This window comes from Pseudocercospora fijiensis (genome assembly GCF_000340215.1).
Source record: "Pseudocercospora fijiensis CIRAD86 unplaced genomic scaffold MYCFIscaffold_2, whole genome shotgun sequence".
Classification (NCBI taxonomy): Eukaryota; Fungi; Ascomycota; class Dothideomycetes; order Mycosphaerellales; family Mycosphaerellaceae; genus Pseudocercospora; species Pseudocercospora fijiensis.
This window is the reverse complement of record NW_006921533.1, coordinates 1,140,856-1,154,786: the sequence shown is the minus strand read 5'-3', so window position 1 is coordinate 1,154,786 and position 13,931 is coordinate 1,140,856. Positions and strand designations below refer to the sequence as shown.

Sequence of the window (13,931 nt, the reverse complement as noted above, 5' to 3'; positions counted from 1 at the left end):
CGCAGAAAGTGGAATGGCCGGGGGCGAGAAGTTCCACCCTAGACTCCTTCGAGCCGACGATCTGGGCGGACTAAAACATTTCACTGGCGACGCTCCACGCGAATGGACGACACACCCAAGACAACGATCCGCGCGACCACGTTCCCAATCTTCCTGACATGCTATGCAGTGGTTCAGCCTGGACAGGATCTTGAAGTCAGACCTTCAGCAAGGCTGTTGAGGCTCTGTTGGCTCTGAGATCAAGCCTCTCATTGGACGAAATACTTGAACAGTCTATTTGTGTGTCCGATGTTGTTGGAAGAGTGCAGCTTATCTTCACTTCAATGCTTCCGGTCAGGGCCTACGGTAATCACCCGAACAACCTGCCGTGAGAACATGGCAACGGGCCAGGATGAAGCCTGCTAGTCGTGCATTCACTCCTGTTTTCGATTTTCGACGTCGGCATCAAAAGACCCCTTCTTCCTGCTCGCATCGACAAGACTTGCCTTGCCTTGATTTTCTGCTGACCTCGCCTCGCTTGCCTGGGTTTTTGGTCCTGGTTGTGAGAACCGGCTCTTCTGAACCTGCACTTTCGACCACACTGGGCGGAAACACGTCAACCCTCTGGATTACGACGTCACGAGAGAGAGCGCCATTTTGGAACGGAAGCCTGCGCGCCAGATGACACTTGTTTGGTAGCCTCCGTGGGGGAAAGAGATGGCATGGCTTTTCTGTGGCCAATATTCGGTGCATATGGCTTGCACCACCCACCGATTGCCATACAGAGCGGCAGCCATCTTCTTCTCGCAAGAAGCAAGGCCAGCATAATAGTTGAAACCACAATGCCATCATGATCGACAGGTACTCGAAGATCTCATGGTCGGTAAGGACAGCCGAACCAAACTCAGTGCACAGTCATGTGCCGTGGCCCAGCTTCTTGTTGGATGCAGACGACAAGTAGCAACTTGAAAGCTAGGATTAGCCGTTCATAATATCAAAATTGGCAGTGCGATTGCTTTGCACTCGTCTGCCGAATTGCTTTTCATGGAGACATTACCGTATCTGACCCAACGGTGAGCCACGCGAGATGGCGTAACTACAGTATCCGCGATTCCGCAACGCCGCGTGCTGCCTGGTTGAAATCTAATCGGTCTTGGCAGACTTTCCGCGATGACATCAAGCTTCTGGTGAATGAGTAGGTGATTGAATGATGCATACTCACAGCGCCATGTGCGAATTTGAAAAGTGACTAGAATTCAATCTCCCAGAGGTGTAGGTGTACTGTCTTTGATAGCCGGATAGCTCACGATGATCAGCCAAAGAGCACAAAAATTTGATTTACGAAGGTCTGAAGAATAAAGAAATATATGCGAGGAGGGCAGTAACGTGGAAGAGAAGGTATAGGAGCGTTCCGCAACTTTTCAAATGTGCATTCATTTCTGAGCCACTGTGGTAGCTTTCACTCATGATCCATGAGAACCTGCCTGCCAAAGCAAGCGTACAATACCCACCAACGCCGTTTGTCCTTCCTGTGCTGAATTTCTGTCAGCCACTAGCGCATGCAAGCGCTGGGTATATCATGCCTCGTTCCTGAGCTGCTCGGATCCTCGTCACACAAAGACTCCTGTGGCGGAGCAGCGAGGAAGCAGCTAGCTCCAATTTGTACGCCGAAAAGGAAGAAAATCGCAAGTCTATCTAACCGGTCCTATACCAAGCAAGAGTGTCGCCGAAGATGTTCCGGTTGTCTGCTCCCAGGATGGGCGCACCGACAGCCGAGTCGTCGAGCATCTTCACAGCCGCCTTAGTGGTGACGGTGTACATGTCGACTTGGCTGTTTTGAATCCTAATCATGTGCTCCTGGCAGTTTTGAAGTGGAACGCAGGCCTGGGCGTAGTTGTTGAAGAAGCTGTACATGCCTGTGGCGTAGATCAAGATGTTCTTGCTGTTGACAACGCGAAGACCCCAAGCGTCTTTGCAGGGAACGCCTGAGCTGTCGGTGCCGTTTGTGCAGATGGTAAAGGTAGGGTCGTCGTATTGGCTGTTGAAGTCGAAAGGCTGCGGAACTTCTGGGTTTGGCTGGAAGTAGGGTGTTTCGGTCTGCATGAATCCACCGAACACGGCCTGAGCGCCATCGAATTGGTAGTTGTAGATGACCGAATGCTCGGATGCAGTGCCCCAGAGCCAGACCGGTCCTTTAGATTGAAGAAGGAAGCCGCGAGCGCTGTAGAGCGAAATTTGAGTCTGATTGTTGACCTCAAGGTCGTGATCTGCGACCCAGAACCCTAAAATGATGTTAGCAAATGAATTTCAACAATGAAGGGGATGGGGATACTCACATGTGTTTTCCAGGTAAATACCGCCAGATTCTGGTCGGGCGTGGAACATCAAGAAAACTCCCTGACATTCGGGCGTTGGCTCAGTAGTTGGCCATCCCGGGCATTGCGCCTCCGAAAGCTCAGTGCCGTACGAGCCGCCGATGCGAACGTGAGAGTCCCACATGCCGGACTCGCCATTTGCGGAGTTGAGGTTCCATTCGATCATGATAGCGCCGGGAGCAGGACCCTTGGTCTCGAACATAAGGTCGCTGATTTCCACACCACCATTGATGTTGCCGCCATTACGCTTACCAACTTGCCATACTGGCTTCGGCTTTTTGACGTTGTTGAAAGAGGCGCCATCAGCGACAATCAGTGACCAGATCTCGCCCACAATCTTGATCTTGTTGGGTACTGTAACGGTGTCCTTCAAGAGGTAGGCGCCGTGATCGAAGTACGCAACCGCGTCAGCAGTACCAGCAACAGTCTCAAGGAACTTTTGGATGCAGGCAGTGTCGTCAGTCTGTCCATCCCCCTTGCAGCGACCATCAGTCTTGACAGATTTGAAGCTACCAACTGGTAAATCCTCATACTGAGGCTTGCTTCGGCCAAAGATATTGCCAGCGCCATCAAGGAGCTGCGTTGACTTTTTGGCCTTGCTTATAGGACCCTGTGTACGCTTACCAGAAGCAGTGTGGTCATATCCGTTACCCTGCGCCCAGGCCTCGATCTTGCCTGGCGCCAGGACCGACGATTTAGTCTTGGCCGACCAGACCGCAGCTTGCTGACATGTTGACATGTCGACGTTGTCAAGGACAAGCGTGTTTCCAGTAGCTGGCACATTGCCGGTCATGGAGAACGACGTGTTGACGCCATATGTCGTACCAGAGATGACGCTGTCCGAAAGGAGGACGGAGCCGGTGGATTGGTTGGTAGGGTTTGCAGCCATGTCGAGGCCGACGGTACCACCGGAAATGGAGACGTTGTTCAGTACCCAGCCCCAGTTCCAGTTCATGACTATGGCTGTCTGGCAATTTGTGAACTTCAGGTTGCGAGTTGTGAACTGCTGACTTCCGAGAAAGGCTCCAATTTTGCCGCCTTCAAAGGTCAAGTCGCTCATCCATCCACCGCTGCCGTTGTCCATAAAGATGCCTTGTTGATTGCCACCTTCGGTCATCTTGAAATCGATGTTCTGAAGTGATGTAGCTTGAGCGACTTGCCAGTGGATGCCTGCTGCAGCTGGCGCAGGCGTAAGGTCGATGACAAAGTTGCGGACTTGGCGGAAGAAGTTGTTCTGATTGATGTACCAGTTCGCGCCGCCGTCCTTGTAGGGATCGCTGTCCAAAAGTGCCATGCCCGTGAAGTCGGGGTCGGCTTTGATGATTGGCTTGTTGAGCGCGTCACCAATGAGCTGCGTGTAGTAGAACATGATGATCGGCTTGCTGACTCTGTAAGTGCCTGGCGGGAAATACACGATGGCGGGCTGGATAGTAGATGAATTGCAGCCGTCGCCACAACGTCCTCCCGAGGAGATGGCCTTGTTGATGGCCTCAGTGTCATCAGCTTGTCCATTTCCTTTAGCGCCAAAGTCGACCACATTTCGAAAGATTTTGTAAGTTGTGTTGGGATTGCCCCAAACGGTTCCAGGTGTTCGGTTGATATCGGCCATCCAGAAATTGGGAGAAGATTGACGCTCTTGAAGTGCTGGCGCCGCCGAGGCTGCTGGAAGGAAGGAGAGGGTAGCGCACAGCGCTGTTATGAGCAGCGAGGTGCTGCGTAGCGAAAGCATGTTCGCTGAAGATACGGATTCGTCGATGAAGTTCGGGTTGCTGAAGCTAGGATGTCAGTGGCCTGCACTGAGAAGCTTGGTTGTAATTCGTCGAAAGTGAGCTCGTAAGAGTGTGTAGCTGTCGAGGTTGTTTTTCGGAGTGCCACGGCCAAGCAAGGGGGGTGGTGGAAAAGGGAAGGGAAGCTTTTGAGGTGTGGTGTGTCGAGAAATGGAGGCGTCGCGGACGCGCGTGAAGTGCGCAATGAATGACAGTGACGCAGACAATGCAATTGTGAATGGATTGTTACTGCAAAAACGACAACAACAGCAGCAGCCTCAGCGACGAGGGCAAGTGAAGGTGAAGGTAGCTTCGCGAAGGAGGCGGAAGCGGAAGCGGAAGCGGAAGCGGTGGTGAATGGGCGGCGCGACGACGCTGCTTTTGAAGGAAGGTGCGGTGGACTCACCTTTCGGTTCAGCAGCAAATTCTGCTTCTGCTGTTTCAACGAGGTCCAATCCCTTCCTCCGTCTGTCGAACCAGAGCGTTTCAGATGGCCGTTTGTCTTCGCTCGATGCGCGTCACCACGCTTTGCATCTGCATCTCGTGCGGCTGCGCCTGCATGCTTCCGCAGCCTGCTTATATCCATTGCTGCCATCGTGCACTCTGGTACGACGGCAGGGCGGACTATGCTACATGTGATGGTACTTCGGCTTCACCACCTCCATTTCTTTGTCTCAGGCATCATTCTTCTCAGCCTCATGGTCCACCATCGCGAGTGTGCAGTGCACCTAGCGTCCTCGTCATTCGTCATCCGTGGAAAAGCGGCAAGGCCAGGAATGTGCAGCCGTCTTCGACCAGCCATAGGCCCATGGCCACTCGAGGCAATCTTGTGACAGGGCGCGAAGCGGATTCCAGCATCGGACCCAGAGTACGTCGCCCAAACATCACATAGTAAGGGGTGCGTTCGCCGTTCAGCAAGAGACGTGAAGTGTTTGGAAACCTTAGCGTGTGTGGCCCGGTGGACCCTTGAGAGCCGCCTAGCCTTCTTTTTACTGTAGCTCACGCGTGCCGGGGTTTCTGGTTGGTCGCGCCTGCCTCGTTTCACTCTCCTCTTCTCTTCTCTGCACTCGCGTCCTCGTTGGCCAGCAACATGTCAGTCTTCATCTCTCCATGTCGCCGACTTCAAGCGGACTTCATCTCCGAAAGGCTCTCAGCGTTTGCCGGGCCAACTGTCGCGAAGCCCGCCATGCCGCCATGGGACATCGCAGCAGAACGTGCCGCGTACCCAAGCGATCGGCAGGGCAGGGCAGGGCAGGGCAGGGCAGGTGGCGTTCAGCGTTCGGTACCTTGCAGATCTTGAAGGTGCAGCGTGTGACCACGAGCCCAGCGTGAGATTCAACGTCCGCTGTTTGACCAGCAGACTGGCCGCTGCGTCTTGATAGCGGTGCCTCCAGCCGATGACCTTCTTCAAAGGATGCCCACCACTTTTCACCATCTTCAAACGGCGGTCCATGTCGCGACAAAGGTCGGCTGGACATTTCGACTACTGTACCGTACAGCCCCAGGACAGACTAAGGCATACGCATGTGCTTGTGACCCTTGAGCGCATGTGCTACGTCCCTCCGAAAGCATCAGATGGATCACAGAGCATGGTCTTGCAGCAGACACCCGATTCCTCCATGTCCTCAGTGCAACCTGCTCGGGATTTGGAACACAAATGACTCGCAGATCGTTGCGATGTTGTGCGGCTCCGGGGTGTGATCACATTCAACGTTGCTGCAAGGAATCTAGCTGTGCTTTGCATGTACTCCGCATTGAATGAAACAGGTCTGCACATGTGAAGCTTTGAATAGTAAGCACATCACGAACGTAGACATGTGACTGTATCAGCAGCGTGGCAAGATTATATGTAGGTCTTACCTGAACTACAATCTCTATACTCTATTTGACAACATATTGCTCGTGGCGTTACATGCTGCCTTCCATCCTCCAGAGATCTGTCTTCAGCACCATAACTTGGCTATCTTAGGGCCTCGCATTATCTTCGATGTGATCAATCCTATCTCCAGTGATCGCTTGGCAGCTTTCACCATCGACGCCATGCAGAAGTGGAGCAAGACTTAAGCTGTTCCACGCAGGAACTCCTCGCTTGCTCGTCAGCGCAACAGTGAACAGCAAGAACGCAGTTGTCAGTGACAAAATCAGGATCGCAAATGTGGCCCACCACCACCGAGCACGCACCAGGTTCTTTACAGTCACAGCCGTGCTCTCTACCACATCCAGGCCGTTGGCGAAGTTGCGCAGGTGACTGGTAAGGCTGACCGCAATGTCGTCCATGACGACCTCAGTTCCGAGCATCTGCCACACGGGGATACTACTAGAGATTTGATCGAAAGAGCCATTAAACTGAGCTGTGTAGAAAGCCAGACGTATGTCATCAATGATTGCGCTCGTCCCGGCACGCCGATTGTAAGTGGAGTCGAAGCCCAGATTATCAGGTACCCTATATAGCGACTGCATGCCTCAGCAGTCGGCAGGATCATGTCCGCCTTGGCTACCACGGCAAGGATGGAAACAACGTCGTTGATTGTAAGGCCATAGCTCACACTAATATTGGCTTGCCCTTATACCTGCCAAGTATGACTAGAAGACCTGCGACACACGCGATGCTCGTAAGAAGCCCGAGCAATTCCCAAAGCCATGATAAAGCCGGTTTGCTGTGTCTAGATGCTGCCCGATCTAAGCATTCTCGTTCTATCCTGCTCGGAATTTTTGGAAGCTGCTTTTCGCAAAGAATCGCCCATAGCCAAAACTCCATTCGGCCAGTCCAGCTAGTTGTAGCAAAGGTTGGCTTCATCATCTGCGACAGCGTGGAATTTCTTCTACCGATATAGAGATGCTGTGCCACATCAAAGATCCATACTGTAGAGCAGCGGCGAGGCGCCCGTTTCGACACGCACAGATGTGAGTCTCTCGGCCTATCGCTTGTGGAAGCGCTCGAATGAGCGCGTATGCAGGGAACCAGCAAACGACAGCATGCATCCCGACGCCGGAAATTCTAGGATCGAGCCATGTAAAGACGTCAGAAGGCATTATTGTGTGACTGGAATGTCCAGGGTCGAAGGTGGGAGGACTGCGCTGCACAGAGGGCATAAGCTAGCTCCGGATGATACCGAGCCAATGTCAAAACACATCGCAAGGCTTCAAAACCAACTTGGGTCCTGTCGACTGCTCCTTTCATTTAAAATTCTGCAGCATATCCTGCCCTCCATCCTTGTGTACAACCACATACTCCCCGTTGCCATCTTCTTTCGCATTCAGGAGCTTTGTAGCGACTCTAGCAATGCGCTCGATCCCTATTCGCAGCTTCGGCTCGTCTTCCTACGCGAAACATAATCGGATACTGTTCGAAAAGGTGAGCGGATTGTCTTTAGGTACCTCGAAGATCTTGCCTAGAGCAATAACCAAATTCTTATCCTTCTAGTAAAGCTCGGCTAAATGTATACCGTCTAAACCATTTAGGAGACCTAGCTAGATAAAATAGCTACCTACGACATCGCGATTAGGCTATAGAGCTATAAATCCGAGCGGGTACAGGTAATGCTTAATTGCAAGCATTATAGTCCTATATCGGGAAGCGTATGCTAGATATAAAATGTCCTATATATAATTCTAGACCTTGCCCTCTTAGAGAAGCCTTATAATATATGTAGACGTAAGCTAGTATAGTAAACCTCCTAAGCGTTAACAGCTACTATTACAATATATATTAGCTATATAATTCTAAGATAGGGCTATACGTAGCACCGAGAAGAATATCCGAATGCAAAGTTAGAGACTAAGTTAGATATAAAACATATACTTCGTATTATAGGTACTATAGGCGCACTTAAACCTAGAGACTAATAAGGAAAGCAAGAATACCGCACTTACGCTTATAAAAGTCCGTATACTAATTTCGGCGTACCCTTAGCCTAACCTATTCGTAGGCTAGGACTAAGGATCTTAGTTATCGTCCTATTGCTATAAATATTGCTAAATCTATTAGTACCTACTCGCTCGGCGCCGCCCTTTAACTCGTAATTAATATCGACTAGCTATAGTAGCTATAATGTTTTTATTATCCCGCTAGAGATATACGGGTCTAAGGAGGTGTCTATAGACTACTATAATACGTCGTATATATCGTTATAAGTAACTAATATATCGTATTCCCTTATAAGCTATACTAGCTACTATTTTCTCTCTAAGCTTATCGTCCGGGACGATAGATTTAAAAAGATAGATATATAATAAATAATATGTTTATATATCTTAGCCCTTTTACGATCTAGCTTAAATCGAGGTTTGTAATTGCCTTGCTTTTAAGCTTTGTCCTCGCTCTTTTATATCTCGCGGCGCAAATACTTAATGTCTATATCTAATTTATTATAATTTTCTAGTACCGCTTGCATCTTGCTACTAAAGCTAGCGTCTTCGAATATTCGAAATGTAAGTATATAGACGGAAGATACGATCTAGATATTGCGCGTATAGACTAGGTTAGTATATACCCCTAGTATAACCGCTAGGTTCTAGGAAGCTGCCCCTGTAATATATATTCTCTCTACTCTAATAGGGAGGAACGGGCGGTAAAATGAGGTTAGCTACGACGCGATAGCTTCGCGTGCAGGCTCATAACCTTCGTTAGGGCCGTATAGTAGTCCTAGATATGCTATAGAGCGGTCTGACAGCGCGGCGGTGGCTGCCTCACGAACCAGGTCGACAGGCAAAAGCGACTTCGAAGGCTAGCCGCGGAGCAGGTTGATAGCCTCCTTAGAAGACATGTCTGCCACCTCAGCGCCGTTCCGAGTACCCGAGCAAAAGAAGCCCCGTACGAGGCCGAGGATGTTGGACGGATACATTAGTGAGAACCACGGCGCAGTCGTACCCGTAAGCTACCTCTTTGTAGCACCCGAACAACGTGCCGCCCAGCCATCGGGTGGAGCGAAGCGTGTGGTCCGCGATGGACTGCGGCGCCACGACTACGGCAGATTCCCAGCGCAGCAAACTCCAGAAAAAGCAAAGGCTGATGAAATGGTCCTCGTGTGGTGTTTGCACGCGTGGCACGACAACCACAACCACAACAATGTTGCACGGAGTCTGTTCTATTTGTGGAAGGCTTGGCCTTACATCACCGGCTACTTCTCCTCAATATGTACACTGCTTCATGATCGATTGCGTGGTCGCCAGGCTGGCCGCAAAAGCAGGCTTCACGCCAGAAACAAGACTGACGCTTCCATCACCGTCGTCGCCAGCGCACATAGCGACGAAGCAGGGCACAGGATGGCGCGCAGGGGTGGTGGTGAAAGGCGCTATTGGCAGGACTTTTTCAGGAACGACTCCGCCCTCGCGCTACTACGTCAGCTGCAGCCGCGATGCGGGCCTGTAAAAGGTACCTACATCTTTCATGTGCCTTTTGAAACTCCTTACCCTCCTGACCTATGACCTAGACACCACCTGCCATTGTTCACCTGACAACAGCCTTAGCCGCCCATTGTTTGCATGTGCATAGCCAGCTAGAAGGTCATTTCAAAAATCAACCCTATGCCTCCCTGAGAGACTCATCGTTACACGAGGCTTCCGAGATGGCGAGAAGGCTGTCGGCCATTTTTACCTCAGGCTTGGGCTTGGAGGACAAGCACAGCTCTCCAACAGCAAACTCTCCTGGGAAATCGTCGCCCTCAGATGCCTCTCGGTCAAAGTCACCTAGCAAGCTGTCGAAGCAAGCTCCAGCATATAATCAGGCTCGACGGCCATCTGGTCAGCAGTTCTTGACGCCTTCACTAGCCGAGCCAACTCTGCCGAACCTGCAAACATTACAGCAGGATGCTGCGGCCAATGGCGACGCTATATTGATGCCTCCGCCATCCATTACTGCTTCTGGGTATCACTCGAGAAACAATTCCACGGACCGGTCGAGGCCTGGAACTCCGGGCGGACTGAACCCCAGCAGACCAATGACTCCAGTACTCAATCTTCCCGATCAACCGCCCATCACGCCCGTCTCCACAGGAAGAACAGATAACAATTCGACCGAGAAGAAGGAGAAGAAGCATTGGTGGAACAAGAAAGACAAAAGAGACGATGCGAATCGAGGGCCGCTTGCGTGGATCGCTGGACATCCGCAGAGACTGCCATACGATGTCGAGGGATTGATGCAAGGACGACCGATGCAGGAATTGTGGAACAATGAAGATGGAAATTGCTTGGTATATCTGTTCCCCAGAACATCCGGAAAGGCTGCATCGTTCAAAGTCGACTCTGCTGTGTTCGGCTCCTCGCCAGTCTTGACAAAACTGGCTTTTGGAGACATCTACAGTAACGATGCTGTTGTTGCAGGCGGTGATCGCAGGCAAATCCCACTCGATGGACGCACTGCACAATTATCCATCAACGATCCATCGACTCCGCCAATAAGTCCCAAGCGCGGAATGGCAAATTCCAGCTCAACTTCCTCGCACGACTCTCGGGGGCGATATTCGAACTTTTCAGACGCTCAGGAATCCCATTTATACTTGCCAATCAAGCTTAGTAGCGACAGTGCAGTTCAGACTCCGACGCCGCCCCATTCCAAGAAGGATGGGGAAGGTTCAGACTTCGAAGATCTGCAAACTTTGGTTGACTACCGCAATTTCTTTGCTTTCTTGTGTGGTCAATCTCTTGTGGCTACTGAAAGGAGGAGTTCTTTTTTTGCCATTTTCATGACGATTGCCGGCATCTTGAAGTCCTTCCAATTCACGAATGTTGATGGCTCCACATTCGGCGAAGCTGCAAACTCCAGCTTCGAAGCTTATGTCGAAGAACTTGGTCTCGCAGATGTCCGCACGAGCCGGGAGAAGACCATCGAGGGAATCATTTTGGGAGAACGGTTGAAGAGTGTGTCCCTCTACAACGAAGCGTTCACGCATGCAGCTGGCAAGCATCAAGATCTTCTGGCTCTCAAGAGTCCAAAGTTCAACATGATCTCGCCTGTCACGCAGAACCGACTTACACGAGCAGCCATGGATCTCGACAAACGTGTTGCGTCGCTTAGATTGATCATGACTGATTTCGAGTTTCCATTTCTGTTCTCCGGCATCATGAGCTCCAAAACATCCATAGAGCGGAAAGAGGGGGTCCGATTCGATGCATGGAAAGAACACTTCCTGGGGATGCGCAAATTCACGCTTGGCCTTCTGAAGCAGAGGTACGGTGACTGGCCGCCAAAGGCGAGCAGTAAGAAGAACACTTTGGAAACCTCTGGTCTTAATCGAATAGTACTCCGGGAACTCTACAGCGATCTATCGTCTTTATATGATCTTCTTGTGGATCGGAACAATTTGACGTCTCGAACAATCGATGGTGTAAATCTTGGCGAGGCAAGAGACGTACCAGTGATTAGAGGGTTAAGATCGGTCCTGTCCGAATATGACCGCTCTGCGCCACCAGTAAAGCCGCCTGTCCCCTTCGACCTGCCCAGGTTCCCAACTCTGAAGAGCACGAGGAAAGATTTCGGCACAGATGCTCAGAGGGACACAAAGGCGTTGCACAAGAAGATCAAAGATGACGAGATCCAGCAAATTCTCCAAGCCAGCGTGAATAGCGACGCTCTTGGGACTCCGTTTGTTGATGCATTCAGAGAGATGGAGAAGCGTGCTGCGCATGGCTGTAACATCTTGGAGATCGAGGATCTGCGAATCGGTCAATGGATCTTCATGTATGTGGTCATGCAGGCTTTGCCTATGCTGGCGATTGATGCTCCCGGTCTCAAGTGGACGAAGGCAGTAGAATACTTCCTTTGCGAGGCGCCACGATCAGGAGTGCCATGGGCAGATCCCAATGCTGCTGGAGCCGGCGCAGGTAGGAGAACGTGGTTCTCTGTTGGTGGTGCTGGTGGTGGTGTCGTTTCTCTACCTGCTGACCTCGTGGAACATGGTGTGGAAGGTATCTACCGTCGCAGTCACTGCTGGGTCATGGCCGAAAGATGGTGCGCTGCGAATCCAATCTTGTCGGACGCTCTGCACATGCAACAAAGTACCGGCGGCGCCGATCAGAATGATCCTGGACTGCCTGCCCCACCTTCTGGTAACGACCTCTTGAGGCCAGACAGTCGGACCAGTAATCGGAGCAGTAAACGGCTCTCCTCTCTAAGCCTGGGTCTAGAAGCATTACCATTGCCGCAAGGAGTCACTCCAGACGGCTCGGCGCCAAGTACGCTCGAGCGGCCAAGAACACCAGCCCATTCGGTTGATACAAGCAAGACGTTTGATTCGATCTTGGCGGACGTGAATACTGGGAAGGGTAGGAAGAAGAAATGACCTGGTGTTTCATGGGGATTGCTTGAACACTGGCTGAGGCTTGGGTACGCCCGTGATCTTGGATTGCGCGATATTACGACCAAGTGCCTTGATTACCAGAAAACGGCTTGGAACGTGTTTGTGTATGGACTTCTAGCCATTTTATCGCATAGAACTGAAGATCGCGGGAGGTGTCCATTTTGGCACCGAGGCAGGATTTGGCTTGGACCCTCGTAATGCATGCAGGGATAGTGCTGGCAGCTCGGATTGCATTTATTACATCAAATATGGCACCTCTTTCACATGGAAACAAAAAAAGTGCTCGGAATTTGCGAGCATCTCGCCCACTATCTGCTTTGTCGCTACATACCGATCTGCGACCCTAATTGTCGGAGACTCGATAAGCACCCAAGTCTCAAATCTCGCGCTGCCAGGGTTTCAGAGATGTGGATATACGGTATACTAGGAATCGGCCCTGTATGCACCGTACAATATACCAGTATGTACCCGGTGTATACACCCTGATTGAGCGAGATGGCGGACGGGGGTAATCCCCGTAAACGGCAGCTAGCTTGAAAACGTTAGATGCAAACTGTTTAAAGGTGCGGATAATTTCTTTAGATAGTACGCTAGCTTTTACAAGTTAGATCCCGCTCTTAGGGGTCGCCCCCTTCCGCCATCTCGCTTAATCGGGGTGTACAGGTGAGGGCCCGTGCGAATACCTTAATACCCCAGGAAATCCATTATCCGGCTGCTAAGAGCCTAAGCCTGTATATAGGCCGTTATCAGCATATTATATAACTCCTCTATGGGTGTATACCAGGCCTCCGGCCGTGAAGGCTGTATACATGGTATAATATACAATGTGTATACCATAATACCATATACTGGATGGTGGGCTTCATCACTAGCTATCCTGTCCCTATGGAACCTTGATGGAGATAAAGTTGACAAGCATTGAGTGTTGTGGAACTCCGGCGTGCCGCTTCGCTTGCCGATGAGCCTCAAGGATGACCTGTGGGTCTTCGTTCAGAACAAATGCCACCACGTTCTGCTGGTACCGGTACAAGAACAGGATGTGGCAGATGCGGAGTGCGAATTCCCTTGACCAGATCTGTGACTTTGTGAAAGCAGAGCGGCATTTTTTGAGCCTTCACTCGCCGGCTCCGCCAAGGGGTTAGCCGTCTTGTCATATGAGTGGCTCTGGCTGAGAATGTTTCATGAAAAGATGTGGCTGGGAGCCGCTATACAGCATCCATAGCTCCTCAGCGCCATAGGGTTCTTCAATTTTCATCAATAGCTGCTGAAGAATTGCGTACCTCGACTTCTCGTCCGGGATTGTTTGAGAAGGGACAACAGGTGAAGTCAATTGAGCCAGCCTGGTCTGCCAAGCGCTTTCAGGCTAGGATCTTGCTCTTACCAAGCCTCTCATTTCGAGCTAAATCAGGAGCACCCTGTGCAGCACGCCGCACGGCCTCTTCGTCTTGAGTCTAAACGAAGTACTGTACATACACGACCAGCTCCCATTCCCCGGTGTTTCAGCCTTTCCGCTG

The 13,931-nt window shown here is 51.2% G+C and overlaps 3 protein-coding genes across 3 annotated transcripts; 2 read left to right on the top strand and 1 right to left on the bottom strand.

The window, feature by feature from the left end:
- Nucleotides 1–1,674: 1,674 nt before the first annotated feature.
- On the bottom strand, nucleotides 1,675–4,083 carry MYCFIDRAFT_40809 (glycoside hydrolase family 55 protein; the record flags this gene model as incomplete). The annotated part of the gene is made up of 2 exons (XM_007924254.1): nucleotides 1,675–2,261; nucleotides 2,316–4,083. 2 exons carry the CDS (start codon nucleotides 4,081–4,083, stop codon nucleotides 1,675–1,677), a joined length of 2,355 nt encoding a protein of 784 aa, XP_007922445.1.
- Nucleotides 4,084–8,884: 4,801 nt separating this feature from the next.
- Nucleotides 8,885–9,547, top strand: MYCFIDRAFT_82801 (uncharacterized protein; the record flags this gene model as incomplete). Its single annotated transcript, XM_007924685.1, has 1 exon — nucleotides 8,885–9,547. The coding sequence occupies one exon, from the start codon at nucleotides 8,885–8,887 to the stop codon at nucleotides 9,545–9,547; it is 663 nt and encodes a 220-aa protein (XP_007922876.1).
- A 27-nt stretch (nucleotides 9,548–9,574) lies between these two features.
- Nucleotides 9,575–12,685, top strand: MYCFIDRAFT_72378 (uncharacterized protein). Its single transcript, XM_007924544.1, has 2 exons — nucleotides 9,575–10,434; nucleotides 10,528–12,685. Exons 1-2 carry the CDS (start codon nucleotides 9,688–9,690, stop codon nucleotides 12,397–12,399), a joined length of 2,619 nt encoding a protein of 872 aa, XP_007922735.1. The 5' UTR covers nucleotides 9,575–9,687; the 3' UTR covers nucleotides 12,400–12,685.
- Nucleotides 12,686–13,931: the final 1,246 nt, after the last annotated feature.